We start from the raw sequence: 20,221 nt of genomic DNA, 5'->3' as shown, positions 1-20,221 counted from the left end.
CTTATTTCCTTAAGTTTTGGTGTTTCCATTCCTACTTCCTGATCTTTTTATTTAAACATTACATTGAATATAATTAAAGCTGGGATATTCTAATTGAATATTAGTAGTTGATTGTCATCATGGCTTCAAAGTACGAAGCACGACTTTTTTGTGGTGACAATGGAGTACGAATATCAAAACCTTAGATTCATAATTCAGTACGCTATCTATTGGCTATTGTCTAATTGAAGTTATACAGTATATTTAATTAATTAATGATAACACAATATTATTGCATTATATGATACCAATTCAATTTCTCCTTCTTCTGTTGTTCATCTTGTTATTTAGGTAAAAATGAAAGAAAGGTGAAAGACAAGTAACATAGTAACGTTAACCTAATCAATAACTTCAACAAACTTCCTTCATTTGCGATTTTATATTGCATTTCCTTTCCAGAATTATTCGCTGAGTAGTTGTGTATGAAGATATGGTAAAATTCGTCTGACTTATATTCGTATTTAAAACAGTCAAATCCGCCGAAAATAGGAACTATATTTTTCATTCATGAGCGACCTCTGTAAAATGATATAATGAACACACAGTTTCTTTTTTTTTACTGAAAAGTCCTTATACGTTTATTAAATATATCAAGATTTGCAATTCTGATAATTAGGAGTAAATTGATATTATTGTATGTTTTTTAGTTTATGGTTTGGTAACTGTGCCCCTTCACTGAACATCGTAATTACCTCTCAGTCATACTTTATGTTATATCTTATCTTGTCTAAAAGGTTCATAAAGTTATACTCTATTGATTAACCACTTTATTACATTGCACCTAATATCAGATTAGACCACTTTTCGTCATGATAATATCCTAGACTCGACCCCTATTTACTGTAGAAAATAACATTGTACATAAAAATTGAAACGCAGTATAAATGAACACGATCGACAACAACATTTATGTAAATTGTGGGCTATATTAAGTAGTTCACACTGAACTTATGACAATCAAAATGGTGTTCAGTGGATGTGTTGCTCCTTGGCAGATCTACTGAACCTCATCACCAAACAACACGAAGTAAAAGTATCCAGCAGTAAGGGATTATACAGCTTTAACTTCATAATGAACCTAAATATATTGATTATTGATGAATGACTGAATTATTTATATATAGCCTTACAATTTAAACATGCTAAATTCAAATTTATTATATAATGAGAAATGTATAGATATTTATTTCGCTATATTTCGTCTGTGTTTTACCTATACATATTGTTAAAAATTGTTAAATAGATCCATATGTTAAAGTATATACATTATCATATTAATTGAACCCATGCAGAAGCCACTTAACACAATGTATTTTGAATGGTATATATAATCATCTAATTCCTTTTACAAATGTTTCCACAATCTTTTATGAAGGGTAAATATAGTCATTCAATGCCTTTTATAAATGTCTCCATAATGTAATTTGAAGGGTAAATATAATAATCTAGTTCCTTTTACAAATGTCTCCACAATATATTTTGAACGGTAAAATTAACAATCTAGTTCCTTCTAGAAATGTTTCCACAATCTATTTTGTAGGGTAAATATAACAATGTAGTTCCTTCTACAAATATTTCCATAATGTATTAGTCTCAATAGCATAGCTTAGCAACCTTTCAAAAATATACAACCGTATTAAAGCCCTGATGTCCCGTTGAGTTAAATAGAACTCTTCGAAAGCGTAAGCCTATACTACATAACGCCTCAATGAAAACTTTTCTGCTATTTATTTAGAATACTAAATATTTTAATTGAAATCTTCCTTTTATTCCCCAGGGAATTCGAATTGAGAATTTCTAATATTTAACCTAACCCATTATAGCAATAATAATTTTAGTAGCTTATCTCTGGACTTGTTTTAACCTCACTTGATCCTTCCATTGTATTTTAATCCCTAATCATAACGTAACCCATCACAGCAGGAATCATTCTGATAACATGCCTCTGGATTTGTTTTAAACTGACTAGACTCTTCCAAAGATAAATAATATAAATATTTCAAAGTGAGTACAATCCCTTAATAAGTCAGCATCACCTTATTAGTTTAATTTTATACTCACTGTTTGTATAAACGTATCTTAATATTTCCCTAACTTTCTTAGATACGAAAGCACAATGTATTGAAGAGTTTCTTTTAACGTTCTGTGTACCCTTAACCATTAACCTTTTATCGGATTCCTCGTAAAATCAGCTCATCAGCGCAGATGAACAAAACTAAATATAAACTTGTAACGTGACAATGCAAAATCACAAAAGCTTCAAAATAAAATTATTGTTATAAATACGAGCAAACAAGGTAAAAGTGTATTCCTGATTATAAATGATTTACAATAAATAAATCTAGAAACTGAACGTAAAACGTTGAAACTTAATATTTAGCTGACAGAGAATATATTAAAGATCGAAGGGTATTGATTCTGGAATGAAAGTTCATGCCATAAGATTTACCACTATAAAAAACTTGCAATCCAGTAAGGTGCTTTCATGTATTTGCTTTAGATTGGAGCCCAGCTCCGTTACTTGAGAGACATGTCACTGATAGGATTACTTCCTAGAGACCATCGAAGAATATAACGACAAAGGAACACTATCTTTCAATAGTCTTTGTATTATGGATATTTATTCTTGCCTTCAAACTTTAGGGAGTCCATTTAGTTTATTTAATGTGTCCACGACCAGATATAATTCTGTATTCAACAACTAGCATTATATTAAGACTAACGTACTGTCATGGCTAGTACGATAACTCTTGAATTTTCTAACATATTTATGGGAAATATCTTAGATAAAAGAACTCCAAATCACGAAGTCTTAGAAGTTACACTGATGATATATTATTCGTCTTTACTGCATATACTCAGTCTCTCTGAAACCTTTTCACATGCTAGCTCTTTCTATAAAATTGCTGAGCTTATAACTGATCACTTCCTTTCCCACAGGCAGACATATAAACTTTCTTGATGTCACAATCTCAGTAAAGGACAGCTTTCTTACATACCGACTTATGGAAGAAACGAACCTATAACCACATTTTATTCATTACAAAAGTATCCACATTATCATACCAAACAAAATGTTACCTAAAGTCAGATCCAACTTAAGAAGAAGAGTTGTTGTGAATAAAACAATTAAAAAATATACAGAAGTTATAAAACAAACCACGATTCAAATACTGATAGACAGGAACATCAACATGAACATGATTATTAAATCAAATCACAATACAGAGGTGATAAAATGATGGTAGACAGGAAGATCAACAGAAAACCTGTCTTGAAAGATACACGTTTCAAATATCAAACTGACTCTGTCTTGTATTTACGTACATCCAAAAACTGTATATCATTTTACAGAAACAATAAAGAATATTTCCCCGGCTTTTACTTAGCTATTAAATTAGAATATATCCAAAATTCCTCTCAATTCATTCAGAAAAACAAATCTCGTGGTTCGTGCTGAAATTAATTATGAACCTCTTCAAGATGGTTACCGACTTGCAAGTTCATGAAATTGTAACAATTTGTCTGAAATTCATATGTGAAAGAAACTACAAAATGAAGAAAAAATTCCATACAGTGTATTGAACAAACCTAATTGATCCTTATATTTTTATAAAAAATTGAAGTAACCAGTAATCCTTTATTAAACGGCTCTTTTATGTTTCGAAAGTAGAGTTCAATCTAAAGCTGTTAGAAGTGTGAAAGAAGGCTACTGAATGACCTATTTCATTTTTGTTGTACCCTTGTGTTTTAATTTTGATTCTGGTATCAACGACCTTCAGACTTTATCTCTGTTGGCAAGGTTTCCGATGACCAACTGTTTTTATCAGATTAATTCCAAGCTTCGTCTTTTGATCTTCAATTACCACATTTATGTATCTGTTTTAGTTATTTTAAGCCATTAATATTCAATAATATATTTTTAATATTTTGTCTTTTCTTATTTTAAAAATAATTTTATTCTTATGGTATTTTGTTCGTTCGAAGTTATAAAATTAGTTGTTTGTGCTGTACCAACCATAGATATCGAGGCCCGTTTCTTAACATTACTAGTTTTGAGATTTATTGCTAAGCTAGGCCCAGCATGGCCAAGTGATTAAGACACTTGACTTGTGATCTGCGGTTTCGAATCCCCGTCATATCAAACATGCTCGCCCTTTCAGCCGTCGGGGCATTATAATGTTTCGATCAAGCTCACTGTTCGTTGGTAAAAGAGTAACCCAAGAGCTGGCGGTGGGTGGTGATGACTGCTTGTTTTTTCTTTAGTATTACGCTGCTAAATCAGGGTCGGTTAACGCAGATTGCTCTCGAGTAACTTTATGTAAAGTTCAAACAAAACTGAAACCAAAATATTGCTGAGTTACTAAGAGGGGAGGAAGAGTCTTGTAATATTTAACATTTGTTATATGTTTTATAATAAGTTAAAATAAAATGAGTAAATAATATTGGTAAGTTAATCCATTATTCTTATCTTCTCTTATATTAAATTTTCAAACTGTTCTTTGTTCTTCATGACAAGTACAGTAATGTATACTCAACTACCTAGCACTTGGTGACTTTATCTCACACTCGGTCAATCACACCAACTTTACATTTCGTATTTTCCACTTGTTGTTCACATTTTACGCTTTATCTTATCATTCTTTTGATGTCCAAGAAGAAAATAGACGCGGTCATAAAAAGTGCTAAGTTTGTTTGTGTGTTTGAAGTTAAGTTAAACACAAAGATAGGCTGTTAATAAGCTGTCTGTGCTGTGCTCAATATGGGAATGAAAACCCAGTTCTTAGCGTTGTAAGTCCGCAGACATATCGTTTTGTCTCTGAAGGGGGAACAAAAACAAAAGCGTTAGGGCTTTATCAATTGTTTTATGTTTTATGATACTAATATAATGTACCATTGTCATATTACACTTTTACGCTGTAACGTACTATCACCATTAGCATCACTTGAATAATGGCATAACTGAAGAGTAAAATTGTGAATTACGTTTAGTTTCTTACACCATTTGCTACAAGGCATTTAGTATTTAATTTTTTTCTTTAATTAGTCTTTTTGCTATCATTATTTTAAGACATTTTATTTTATTTGATTTTATGCCTCAAATCGACTTTCTTGTCTTTTCTTAGACTCGGATATTGAATTTGCCACTTGCATGCGTTCAAGTTCACTTTCCTCTAGCGCTAACTTACCACAAATGAAAGCGATAAAGCTATGAACTTTAATAGCATATTAGTGTTACATCCGCTAACACAATCTAAGCTTTCATAAAATAAATTTTAGAAATGAAAGGAGAATTTTTTTCCCGCAACCATCACTTAAAGGTTTTGAATAACTACACTTAGCATTACGTTATGATAAAATTTTTGAGAAAATGGCTCATAATTTATTTGAGAAGTATCTCAGTCTAGAAGTTTTCATTCTACTTTTTTGTTCAAGTAGGTTTGAAACGGGCGTTAGATAAGTATCTATTCTCTAGTCCAATGGAGCAGAAATGAGTTATTCATCTTGCTGATAAGTGTTCATTAGAAAAGATGAAAGTTAGAAGTCGCAGAAAGTGCCGAGTATATATATGATTTGGTACAAACATCTGTCAGAGTTCTACTTGAAATTGTTTATATCATTACAAGGTAAATCAAATAGATGGCTATCTGTCTCATTACAAGGTAAATTAAATAGATGGCTATCTGTCTCATTACAAGGTAAATTAAATAGATGACTAGTTGTATCATTACAAAGGAAATCAAATAGATGACTATTTGTTTCATTACAAGGCAAATCAAATAGATGACTATTTGTTTCATTACAAAAGAAATCAAATAGATGATTATTTGTTTCATTACAAGGGAAACCAAATACATGACTATTTGTTTCATTACAAGGGAAATCAAATAGATGATTATTTGTTTCATTACAAGGGAAATCAAATAGATGATTATTTGTTTCATTACAAGGAAATCAAATAGATGATTATTTGTTTCATTACAAAAGAAATCAAATAGACGACTATTTGTGTCATTACAAGAGAAATCAAATAAATGACTATTTGTTTCATTACAAGGGAAATCAAATATATGACTATTTGTATATCAGCTCTGTTTATCAATTGTACAGTTGCCATAGGTTCATTGAGACATTCTACATTCAGATTCTACGTTCTGAATGCAATTGGTTTTGGAATAAATCTGCTTGGAGGTTTGTCACGTTTAAGCTTGTTTGCTTTCTAACTAGTCAAGTCGCACGAGAAAGTGCTTTCCCAATTTCCCTCATGCCAATAACTAGCGTGAATTTTTTTCTTCTTTACATTTTCACCTTTTGCTTTAAAGTTTTATTATTATCGAATATCAGTAGTTGTTAGAAGTTTTAGTATCAATACAACATTCATGCCTTCTAAAGAGAACAGTCACATTTTAATTTCATACAACATTTAAACGCATATTAACGTGTTTGTTCACATATATTTCTCAATTTATTCTTAATGTGCAGGCTCCCTAGTGGCTCAGCGGTATGTCTGCTGACTTACAACGCTAAAAACCGGGTTTCGATACCTGTCGTGGGCAGAGTACGGATAGCCCATTGTGTAGCTTTGTGCTTAATTCAAAATAAAACAACATCTTAATGTACACGATACTAGTTTAAACGTGAAAATGACATCAAACCAAAAGCAGGATGACTAGTAATTCGATCCGTTAAATAAACATAAAACGAACCTGCATTCCAATTTTGAAAAAAAAAAAAAAAAGAATGGCTGACACCAGAGCTCAGTCAGGACTATTGTTTATGAGACGAGCCGGTCGCCTCGGCAACCAGGAAAATGCAGTATGACAAACTGAACAAAACGCTCGCGTCAAGTTAGATTAAGATTACTGGGCGAAAGCCTAAATTGTTGTTGTTTACTAAATAGTGTCATTCTGCAGATGAAATCGTTTTTAACTATAAATTAATTATAATGTTTTCTTAGTTGTAAAAAAATAAGAAATATATCAGTGTATCGTTTTGTTATTCAAAAAGATCGATACTTGATTCTTTTTTTTTAAGGATCGAAATATCGATATAATGATGCCTGTCTGGTCCTTCTTCAGTGAAACTTATCCTATTGCGAATTTATTTCATTCTTATATCTTCAGTGCCAACGCCATGATACATGTTAGTTTCATTTATTTAAGAGTATCAATAAAGATTATGTGTTTTATTCCGCACTTTGCTTCTCGTGTTTTCATTATATTTTACTATTCTATACTTACTGTGGAATTTTAATTACCAAAATAAAGTTTACCAAAAACGAAATGTTCTAGAACATTAACCTTAATGAATTGATCAATCAGTGTTTTTTTTGTTTTTGTTTTTTGCCCGGCATGGCCAAGCGTGTTAAGGCGTGAGACTCGTAATCTGAGGGTCGCGGGTTCGCATCCCACTCGCGCTAAACATGCTCGCCCTTTTAGAGGTGGGGGCGTTATAATGTGACGGTCAATCCCACTATTCGTTGTTAAAAGAGTAGCCCAAGAGTTGGCGGTAGGTGGTGATGACTAGCTGCCTTCCCTCTTGTCTTACACTACTAAATTAGGGACGGCTAGCACAGATAGCCCTCGTGTAGCTTTGTGTGAAATTAAAAACAATAGTGTATTTTTTTAATACGACTGAAATATTTCTTAGTCAACAATGACCAAAAATGTATATTATTTCGTAAATTAGGCAAGGCTACGAACGTTTTGAAGTGATACGCATGAATATAAATTTCAAAAATACTTGGAAAAACTGTCGTTACAATATAACATACCAATACTTATAATAAATAATACAACATTAGCACGAAACCGAATATTGCCAGAGAGCCAAGACAGTTGTTTCAATTTGTAACGTAATAGTTGAATTATCATGGAAGTAGGGAGTGGAACAACTGATACAGACAGAAATGTGTTTGTCTTTCTACTGTACTACTGGTAAATATATTGAAATATTACATCACTAAACGCCAATACCAGACAAAACAAATGCTTGCAATTACTTAAAGAGAAATAAGTGATCAGTATTTCGACGAAACGATCTACACTGATCCCTAAACCGTGACCAAAAATTGTGTTTTCCTTATAGTATCCTTTCTTCGTTTTGCTTTTGGAAATTCAAAAAAGAAAAAAAAATCGTTCAAAGAGATTTTGCTCTAATATTATATTTCCTCCTTTATATATGTTTATGTCTATTTAACTTTTATATTATTTTTGTATAGTTCGAGAGTGATTCTTCATAATACACGTAGGTTATAAGCATGGGAAACATTGCTGTACAGCTATGAATAAGAAACGTGAAAATCTAGAAAACATTAAAGCATAAAAAAAAAACTGATGACTAGAGTGAAGACGCAATCATGTTACTCGTATATTCTTGGGCACACTTCCCATTTGACTTCATAAAGTAAATGTATTACTTCCTGACATAGCTTCAGCTGACGATCTTTTAACAAATACACAATTTTAACTTCAGAATTTTCATTACATAGAATAAAAAAAGTTTTGGTATGCTGAAGTAAAACGTATCTTAGTACCAAAATATTGAGACATGGATGGTGTTCGCTAACATTATCCTTCTTACTTTGGGAGCGGGATTTATCAAGTAGTCCTGGGGATTAATAGGAGAAAAAGTTTATGAGTGTGTGTGTGTTTTCTTATAGTAAAGCCGCATCCGGTTATCTGCTCAGTCCACCAAGAGGAATCGAAACCATGATTTTAGCGTTGTAAATACGTAAGAAATAATAGTAGATAAAATTTAAATTTTCTGATATAGTGTGTCTGCCGCGAGGTTGTAGAAAGGTAAATAAATCAAATGAGAAAGTAAAAAAAATAAAAGCAGTAACAAAAACCTCTAATTGGTCAGTTATTGTCGATTTTATGGACTAAAGCTTGTTTATGAATTTCGCGCAAAGCTACTCGAGGGCTATCTGCGCTAGCCGTCCCTAATTTAGCAGAGTAAAACTAGAGGGAAGGCGGTTAGTCATCACCACCTACCGCCAACTCTTGGGCTACTCTTTTACCAACGAAAAGTGGGATTAATCGTCACGTTATAACGCCCCCACGGCTGAAAGGGCGAGCATGTTTGGTGCGAAAGGGATTCGAACCCGCGACTCTCGGATTACGAGTCGAACTCCTTAACACGCTTGGCCATGCCGGGCCTGGACTAAAGCAGTCGACCTATTTGCACCAAAAACTTTGAACTAACTATAACTAAAAATTAAATAAGCAGTCCTCATATTTTTTTAATGAAGTAAAGTTATTTATCAAAAAATCTTCGCCATATTCTTGGATGTTTATATATTCCTGAAAAAAATAATTGTCTTCAAGAAAGAGGTAATCCGACCTGATAAATCGAATAATGTTGATAACACATGAATGAAAAAATAGAATTATAAGGCAAGAAAAAAATGCGGCAATGTTTAACTTTTCTGCATTTTAAATACTTGATTGGTATAATGTTAAACAAATCGATTTTGTTAAATACATTTGTTTTCAGTTTTAAACGTAACAGTTAAAACATTGGAACCAGCACATTTGAGCTTCGATTGCTTCAATTACTATCAGATTTCATCAGTCTGAGCAGATTGTTGATGAGCAAGTTAACGAACAATAAGCAATGTCTGTCCACTTAAATGTTCAATGTAATCTTTCTCTACTGACAGCATCTCGTTTAGATAACAGCTTCAAATTAACAATAAATTGTTCCAAAGATTTCGCAAAAACCTTCCGAAGATTAAAATAGTCGTCTTAATTTCTGACGGAAAATTACATAGAGTTAACTGTATTTCGTTGTTCTGTATTTATCGTACTGACGCATGTAAAGGTAATAGTAAAAGTTAGATAAAACTAACCGCTTGTCAGTTCCCATACTACGATGCTTAACTGTACAAACGGAACCTGAAAACTAGGGTTGTAATTTCTGTTTCGAATAGTGTTATGATGTCACCATGTGCAATTTTTTTAAAACTATACTTATAAAACTCGTTATAGAAAAAACCCAAAACTTCGAAACTAAATAATAAGAAAATAATTGCATTTCCTATACAGGGGAGGTCCGTATTATTTATTGAAATGTTATTTGAAATGGCGTCTTTATAACAATATCTGTGCAATAAACGAAACAAAAATTATGTAAATATCACAACAAAAAGTTTGAATCTCTTGTCCTTCTTTCTTCTGCTTGTTTTTTATTGCATTATAACGCAAAAACCAAAACAATTGTGTCAGAAAGAGTATCCGCTTTTACAAGTGTTATTAACTAGTGGTAATTGTTTAAAAATCATAATTCTAGTATGACCGATGTTATCGTTACCCTTTAAAATTAGCTTTCTTACAAATATTTGTTGTTCCTTTAAAAAGCTTAGATACAGGATGATAAAGGAATTACCAGTCAATAATAGATAAACAATAAAATATTGCATTGGAACCTCATTGTAGTTAGAACTAGGTTGTAAGTACAATCTATCTATGTTTGTTGAAACACTACATTAAAACGAATAACCAGCAAACATGTAAAGAGCAATATGTTTACATATTCTAGAAGGAAAATTAAATACTTACATTATCTTGGCAACAAATTTGTTCGTAGAAAATGAAGAAAACTATTTGGAAGTTTGTGATGTGTAACAGATACAGACAGACAACGGTTAATGTTACATTACATTCAGAGCTTGAAATACATATATATAAACATATATATAAGGAATATTTATATCAGAGTGATATAGTGAGTGAGGTAAGAATGATGACACCCGGGGGTTACCTACGAGTACATGTCAGTTTTGGTGAAAATCAGTCTTGTGATTGGCCAGTTATAAGCGGACATACATACAGAATTTTGTTCAAGTGGCATATATATCTGTGTATGTGCATAGCACACTTATATCAATCACGTAAACCAAGCTAGTAAAACGGTTAGACAATATTCTATGATATTTTATTGAAGGCATACAAATAAAAAAGCGACTACAAATTGTAACTAAAACCTGGTTTTATAACTAATAAAAACGAAGCAACAACAAAAAACATTTTTAATTATTTTAAATTCCATCACCAACGTTTTTTATCTCAAAAAGAATTAGTTTATAATACTTAAACTACAAAATAACATCAGCATCGAGCGAGTTTTCGTGTTCATTAGGAAGTTTAGAACGAACAGACTGAAACGGTGACAATATAATGGATGTATGATGAAACGTGCGGTATACACGTTTAATGAATAATGTTGTTAAGGAAAATTACTGTAGAGAAAGGCTTAAATATTAGTACAAAACAGTATATTTAAAACAATACTAAATATCAAATACAAACGCATAGGAATTTCAGCAAAAACCGTATGTAATCTAACTAATCTACCCGAGTCTTGTACACGATTGCACAGTGAGAATAACAAACGCTCCGTACTTCTTGAAAACTTTAAACTTCCCAACTCCGGAAATGCAGATAACAAACTTTCTATATAAGAAAGCCTTTCAATTTTCCACGATTACCCAATACTAAATAATAACATTAACTTCTCCCTGTTGTCACTATTGTAATTAACTCCGGATTCTCAGTGTTTTTTTTTTACATATATTTATTAATATTTTAAAGATACAGTGTTTATATTCATATCTAAGCCTTTTTCTATAATAGGTGTCCTTAATTTGGAAGTGTTAAACTACAGAGAAAGGCAGCTAGTCAACACCATTCACCTCCAACTTGTAAGTTACTCCTTTACCAATGAAAAAGAGGATTGGCCATCGCATTACAATACCTCCACGCCTGAAAGAGCGAGCATGTACGGTGAGAGGATTGAATTGGCGAGCCGCAAGCTACGAGTGGAGTACCATAACCATCAGCTTATGCCAGGCCTTATTACCATAGAAGTGTTTAGTTACAACAAAGGAAGCACCATATTTGTGTGATTGTGTGTGTGTATTACTTTAAGAGTTTTTACTTTTGGGGTAACTGCTTGGTCCTGAAAAATGTTGTACTTTAGACAATATTCGATTACACTTCAGATATGTCGCTATTTTTTAAAATACTTTTTACATATGTTTGTTTTGAATTTCGCGCAAAGCTACTCAAGGACTATCTCTGCTAGCTGTCCCTAATTTAGCAGTGTAAGACTAGAGGGAAGGCAGCTAGTCATCACCACCCACCGCCAACTCTTGGGTTTCTCTTTTACCAACGAATAATAAGACTGACCGTCACATTATAACGTCTCAAGGCTGAAAGGGCGAGCATATTTGGTGTGACCGGAATTCGAACCCGCGACCCTCGGATTACGAGTCGAACGCCTTAACGCGCTTGGCCATGCCGGGCCTTACACATGTCTCAACCTCTTACGTATAACTCTAAAAACAATGGAAGCCGGGATAAAACAAAAGCAATTCAGCAGAGACAGCTAAATTGTTACAAAAAATGTGGGAATACATTTTAAACTTTGTTTCTTTAATCATTACCGTTATAAAAGTGGAAAATTATTGAGGTAATAGCCTCAGATGGTAATATCTTAATTACTACTCTATTTACTGATGAAAAAATACTCATTAACCGTAAATATTGTTTCCCGTCGAATTTATTTATAATAAAGTTATCCAAGCTAAATGTATGTACATATTGGCTACCTTGTGTGTTATTAGAAGGATTTGTTATAAATAATATATATAAATATTAAAATATAACCATTGCATGTACAGTTACATCTATTTGAATAATTGAATCAATGACAGTAAATACAGGACATTAAAACTGAGTCTGTTCCTCACGAAACTAGACTTGGAAGTCAGGGGTAAGACTATTTATGCAACTTGTGAGTTAGAATAAATCATCTTTGTTTTTAGTTTATTTGGACTTGATTCGAAAAAAATATTTTTATTTTCTGATATTGTAAGAAATCCACCTTCTTTACAAAGAAGTATAAATAAAATAGAATATTTTAAGAGATTATTTAAAGTAAACATTTTTTTAAAACAATGCAAAGAGTACAAAACTTGAATTTACTCGACGGCACCTAGATTCTGACATGTTGGTTTTATCTTAAGCACTGTTTAACAGACTTAGAAGATTGTCACGTAGAATGGTGTCATCTGAAAGTGTTGTATTCGAATAGATTGGCTTTGCTAGTCCTTCCCTTCTTATTATGGATGTCATATTTGGTGTATTTTTACTAAAATTTACCTAAGTTTGATTATTTATGCTCTATTCTATTTCTATAGGGTGTTTGGTAAGTCACTGTGCACTTATATATTTATTAACAGGCATGTTTCAATATAGAATACAGGAGGTAAATATGAATGACAATTTTTAACAATGTTGAAAGTGACCCCCGTTGGCATCAATACAGGCCTGGATCCTTCTTATTTTGTTTCTAAACACTGCTATCAGTTGTTGGCTTGGAGAAGACTGAATAAAATATGATTACAAAACTGCACAGTGACTTTCCGAACACCCTATATAAGTCTGCTCTTGTTGAACCTTAAAATCTTTCTTGTCAATTCAAGATGGATATTTGTCTGTTTTTGACCAATCAGGTACTTTTGTAAGCGGGTTTGTGCCATATAACACTTTTATAACTTGACTAGAAAAGTAGAACATCTCTGTAACTTCGATCGAAAATGAAGGTGCACAAGCAACTGCTCTGAGCAACGTGAAGTTTATTTTTCTTGTACCAAAAGAAGTCGATTAAACACAACTCGGCGTCTGAAATATGGTCAGTTCTCTTTCGTAAGCGTTCATTTATTGACTCTGTGTTTTCACCAGAAGTTACCCGTTCTTGAAACAGATCACATAACCTGGATTTTTGTTGCCTGGGAGGTCTAGCGCTATTTTATTAGACTTACTTAACCTAATTAGAAGGTGTGAGGGAACACATTCAACATGCATAGTTGGGAGTCTATCATTTAACTTCAGTTATTAACAAGACAGGGTTGTTAAGTGGTTTTGGTATGGTGAAATTACATTTTAGCATCATCCGTTCAGTGTGACTAATTATAATTTAATTGCAAATTAAAAATTTTATTATATTAGAAAATATTTTATGCCATCGAGGAAAGTAATAAACTAAAAAAATGTTACAAATACATCAGTAATTTGTACTTAATTTCCTTATTTGATCCACCCTAAATTACTTTTATATGATAATAATCAATACAAAGAGTAAAGTTTTATTTTAACTGCTTCCGTGATTTGCCTGATATAACTCTATGGTTAAAAAAATACATATTTGCCCGAGTTAGTTCTGGAAAACCATTTCTAGCTGTGTTTATAATTATTTCCTCGAACTTATCACGATATTACCTTTTATCATAAACTATAAAAATAAAAAACCTGCCTTTTTGAGCTCCTTTCCATAAAAATACGACACAAAAAGAGTTAAAATATAATGAATTAATAATATTGTTTTATATTATATCAAAATAAGAATTAAAAGTAAAAAAATAGTAATATTTAACTCACTAAAACTCGCGCCTTTATAGTTACAATGTCGATATTTTTATCATTTCTTTTCATATTTAGTATTTTATCATTTAATTATACTTCCTATTTCACTTTTACACGAAGCCATTATCAGTATCACATATTTCTTGTGTTGAGCGTCTTTACGTTCTTAACTTAGTCTGCTCTTTTGTGTGTAATCTAATGAAAGTCTATGCTTGTTTTTCCTTTCATACTTCAGTGTAAACAAAAAACGAAATAGGAATATGTCTTTGGAATTATACAAGGAAAGCTTGTAAAAGCAAGAAACATGACCATTTCGAAACATTTCATTTTCCATAGATTTTTGGAACCAATAGCCATTAAAAGAATTGTAATTAAATTGAATTTAAGGTTGGCAAAATGGTGATGTGAAAGCAAGAAACGTGACTAACTCGAAACATTTCATTTTTCATAGATTTTTGGAACCAATAGCCATTGAAATAATTGTAATTAATTTGGACTTTAACGTTAGGAAAATGATGATACGGTATACCAAAGAATGACTGAAGAAACAAAGCAGCCCGACTTGATACTATTTTTTACACCATGGCAATAAAGGAATTAAGTACAAATACAAGCATTCCAGACAGTGATGACATAGATATGTCAGTCGTAATGATACAAATAATCTTTCCTGAAAGATTTATTTTCCACATCAGAAATAAATTAAATCAGATGAACGGAAAGGATTCATGAATCATCTTTCATCATTTTGATTGGATTTTATTACAAGTGTAGCAAATGAGAAAAACCTGTGAAACTAAAGTAACTTCATGTTTGTTACCGGATTTTCGGATGCAGAATTTATTGATCCAACATACGTGAAACATATTTTAACACTATGAAATAAATTTGTCAATAATCTTGGACATTCTCTGATTGCTTTTCTCTTTTGTTCAAAATCCTAATAGTTTAATCTATACACATTCTGAGACGTAAATATATACTTCTGAGGATCGTTGCCAAGACCTCAATAAATAGAAGTACTAACTGATCCAGCCATCACTGTACTTACATATTTGTATCAAAGTATACGAAACTTAGCATTAAGATTTTCTTCAACAATAACCATTAGTGATAAATCATTGAAGTGTTTGTCAAATAGCATTATAAATAACCATTAAAAGAAGATAGTTTTCAATTGTATGCTGTGTTATTACATCATAATAAACTTGATAATAAATTAAACCATACCGTTCTTTAGTGGCTCAGAACTGGTTTCCACTAGGAAAAAATATAGAAAAGAATTTCAATAAAGGTGTATTTGTTGTATTTCTAGTCAAAAAGTCATACTTTAATCATAATTAGAATTTGATTGTCACTTTTATAACGTACCCACAATCCCAAAGTTAATATTTATTTTTGTTATGGTAATGGGGCTCGAACTATGGAACCTCTGATCCACATTCCGGCTCGAGCTCGACCCAAAAGGGCCCGGCATGGCCAAGCGTGTTAAGGCGTGCGACTCGTAATCTGAGGATCGCGGGTTCGCATCCCTGTCGCGCCAAACATGCTCGCCCTTTCAGCCGTGGTGGCGATATAATTTGACGGTCAATCCCACTATTTGTTGATAAAAGAGTAGTCAAAGAGTTGGTGGTGGGTAGTGATGACTAGCTGCCTTCCCTCTAGTCTTACACTGCTAAATTAGGGACGGCTAGTACAGATAGCTTTCGAGTAGCTTTGTGCGAAATTCAAAACCAAACTAAAACAAACGACCCAAAAGAAGGTTTCATTTGGTTTGGTTTGAATTTCGCGCAAAGCTACAGGAAATTAGGGCACTCGATTCGTAATTCGAGGGTTGCGGGTTTGAATCCCCGTCGCACCAAACATGCTTGCCCTTTCAGCGGTGGGGGTGTTATTATGTGCGGTCAATCCCACTATTCGTTGGTAAAAGAATAGCCTAAGAGTTGGCGATGGATGGTTATGACTAGCTGCCTTCCCTCTAGTAAAAATAACGAAATAGTAACGTGTAGGTAAAGAAAAGCTATAAACAATTCTTATAAAAATGTCACAAATTTATCTGAAAAAAGAAAGCACTAGTGCTTATAGAAGTGATAATAACCTATTAAGGGTACTTGTAAAGCACGTGATAACGTTTACAAATCTAATAAATTTGTCATTTTACTTTACATTTTCTCATATGAAATATTTTAGACAACATGGTGGAAACATCAATATAGCAGTTCGGTACAATATATAATGTACATATATATTACTTTATGTATATATAATATACAAAATTTAATGCAATAGCACATATGTCTTAATACGATTTTAAAATAAAGGTATCTGCGTTGTGTTAGCTTTTAATATCCAGAGACTTAAATTATCTTAGGCACAACACGTTAATGATTATTTTATAAAGTTCGCTGACTTTATTGAATTAAATTACACGAATATCAAATCTAGGTAATTATATTATTTCATATAACAAACGGAACTGAACTAAAAGGCCATTAAGACAGTTCTTTTAACGTAGAAAGGATCTACAATGTCATAATTATCCAATAAACAAGAAGACTAACCATCTGCAAAAAAACTTGCAAGATAAATCAGTTTGGTTTGTTTTGAATTTTTTACAAAGCTACATGAGGGCTATATACGCCATCCGTCCCTAGTTTAGCAGTGTAAGACAAGAGGGAAGGCAGCTAGTCATCACCACCCACCGACAGCTCTTGGGCTACTGTTTTACCAACGAATACTGGAATTGAACGTCACATTATAACGCTCTCACTGTTAAAAGGGCAAGCATATTTGGCGTGACGGTGATTCGAACCAGCAACCCTCAGATTACGAGTCGCGTGCCTTAACCACCTGGCCATGCCGAGCCAGATAGATTTGATCAACATAAAGTGAAGGTTTGAAAAACTTGCATTGGAAAAATAAGAAAATATGTCATCATGAATACACTGTATTTATTACTTCAGGGCTATCAGATGAGAAAGCAATGATGTTGTTCTTTATTAATTTCATTCCATATCTAGTAACAAAATGAGTTAATTCTGTGTTTGTTGAAAACTTTACGGCGCGTCCTTCAGGACAAATAAATCACAGTTCAAATTGATATACGCTAGAGTAAAACATACCAAAAAATACAAAAACTGACGATAAAACCTTAACGTAAAAAACTGGCACATTTATAAAGTTGTGATCAATAGTTTGCTTGCATGCTACAGACAACGATTTTTCTACTTAAAAGTGTTTCATAAAATAGTTTTCTATGTTTTTTTCAATTTTTTGGTATTGCATCAAAGAAATGGTTAAGCTTATACTTTAACTTGGAATCACAAATTCTGGGGCACATTTCGCTATAAATCAAACAATATTCTTTTAAAGTTATTCCTTGAGAACAATTCCTCCCTTGTCTTGAATAATCCTTAACAAAAAACGGGGACAAAAATATCTTAAAGTTGCAGCTATCAGGTAAAAATATTCTGTACTCCCTACTTGATGATTATCAGAAGAAAACAACTTATCAACTACCTACAAATTACCATGTTCTAGGACTAAACCTGTTCTATAGTGACTAGTGGGTGAGACTTTGAATGACTACATTGTTTATTTGTATAATATCAATTGAATTCAAACCTACAAGACGACTAGAAATTCAACAATACGGGCTTGATTGATTTATACGCTGTTACAACACCATTTCTGGTACAATCCAGATAAAGTAAACATTTATTATAAGGAGTTACTGAAGGTCTGAAACATTTTGAAAATTATTGTTTTATTTGCCTTTGTATAAAGACAATAAATATAGGAAAAAACACAGAGTATCTTCTAATTAATTCAGTACGTTCATTCTACATGATGTCACGAAATCTCAGAACATCAGGAACATTCCACAACTTCCACAACGGTCTACTCTTCCACCAGTATAAAGAAACGCTTTGAATGATTTCAATGACTTGAATAAAACTCATCCATCAATACCTTTTTTCAAACATCCGTGAAAGGAGAAAATAAATAAAACTAAAATGCCTATTTTTAGAAAATCCACCAGACAAGAAAAATGAAGTCCATCAACAGAAGAAAAACTTAGAGGGATGCAATTATGAGCCTTCTCCTGCAGGAGTGATAGCACACGCTAGTATTTATATGCATAACATACTGACTGCAATCAAGCACAATACATTAGTTAGGAGTATATAGATATTCTGAAGGTTTTAAGCCGAAATCCGTGAATATATATATAATATTGTGGTTGCATAAATGCACAATCATCCATAACAAAAGTGTACATACAAGGCACACTAGTTGCAGGATGTATATATATGTTGTTTATAAGTTACAACAGGAGCGTGGAGTGGTTAAGGAACAGAGCGAGATATATTTTGTATTCTCTTTCTTACATTGACCCCCGTTACTACAGCAGTAAGTCTTCAGCTTTACAACGTTAAAATCAGGGGTTCGATTTCCCTCGCTGGACACAGCAGATAACCCGATGTGTTTTTTTTTTCTATAAAATACACACACGCTCTCTTTAACACACTATACATGTGCGTATGTATATAATTAGTAGATAGGATTAAACAGAAGGCTAGTGAAACAGAATTTGACTAGTTTAATGAGTACCGTACTTCACTGTTAAGATATAATTTTCTCACGTTCAACAATACTTTCTTTTATCACACGTTTTTGAATGGCCGGAAGAAATTTCATTAAAATCTGTTGGTAATACAAAAATGCTCTCGTTGTGAAAAAAGCAGGGTTTATTCATTGGAAAAAATCGCTTGTTATAACTTTAGTTTCTTCTGAAAAGGTTGAACCCGTCCTAAAGCATAAAAGACGAAGTGAATTATACAAAACGGACACCATTATGTAATCAGTGGTTCAAATCGCGACTACTGATATTATTGATATCTTAGATTAGATAAAACTATTTTTTTTAAATATCAGATTTAATGATAACATCACTTAATATCACGGACATGAAAACGTTTCCTTACAAAATATTTATCAATTCATCGTGAAGTTAACATAGCATTACTATTACTTTCTTTCTATTTGTAATAATGTTTGTTCAATTTTATGGAATTTATTTTACATTGCTTAGAGTATTATTAAATGTTTTATTTAGTTAGAGTATTACTAAATGTTTTATTTAGTTAGAGTATTACTAAATGTTTTATTTAGTTAGAGTATTACTGAATGTTTTATTTAGTTAGAGTATTACTAAATGTTTTATTTAGTTAGAATATTACTGAATGTTTTATTTAGTTAAAGTATTACTAAATTTTTTATTTAGTTCTTTCTTTGAGTTAATCATTCCCGTCCCCTGCTGGTACAGCAGTAAGTCTACGGATTTACAACGCTAAAATCAGGGGTTCGATTTCCCTCGGTGGGATCAGCAGATAGCCCGATGTGGCTTTGTTATAAGAAAAACACACACATTAGCCATTCCGTCATCGTCCTAACGACTAATTTGAACATAACATCAAAAATCACACAAATGTTCTTGTCTTTGCTGAAGTTAAGGCAATCCAATTAATATAAAGAATATTAAAAACACCAACAAACTCGTTAAACGCTTCTTAATTGTCATATTATTTGACATTCGGCAAAAAAATAAAATATTTGCTTTATATTTATAAACTAGTCCGTAGCCAAAAAAAAAAGGTTTGCGGCTATCCATCTTTGAAGGTGTATTTTCTTCATCTTACGGAGATATAAATTATAGCAGAAAACATATTCGTTCACATTGCATGAAATAT

General features: G+C 32.3%; 1 protein-coding gene across 5 annotated transcripts in view; it reads right to left on the bottom strand.

Moving 5' to 3' along the window:
* Positions 1-20,221, bottom strand: part of LOC143223218 (tyrosine-protein phosphatase 69D-like) — a 337,627-nt gene that overhangs the window by 295,008 nt on the left and 22,398 nt on the right. For 3 of the 5 annotated variants that reach the window (XM_076450864.1, XM_076450865.1, XM_076450868.1), the window contains exon 2: positions 15,699-15,728. The exons of the other annotated variants lie outside the window; for them this stretch is intronic. In XM_076450864.1, coding sequence (XP_076306979.1) covers positions 15,699-15,728 — 30 coding nt within the window. The remainder of the gene's footprint in view (positions 1-15,698; positions 15,729-20,221) is intronic. 5 annotated transcript variants of the gene reach the window in all.

This window comes from Tachypleus tridentatus, chromosome 8 (assembly GCF_004210375.1).
Source record: "Tachypleus tridentatus isolate NWPU-2018 chromosome 8, ASM421037v1, whole genome shotgun sequence".
Lineage (NCBI taxonomy): Eukaryota > Metazoa > Arthropoda > Merostomata > Xiphosura > Limulidae > Tachypleus > Tachypleus tridentatus.
This window is presented reverse-complemented; position numbering and strand designations above follow the sequence as displayed.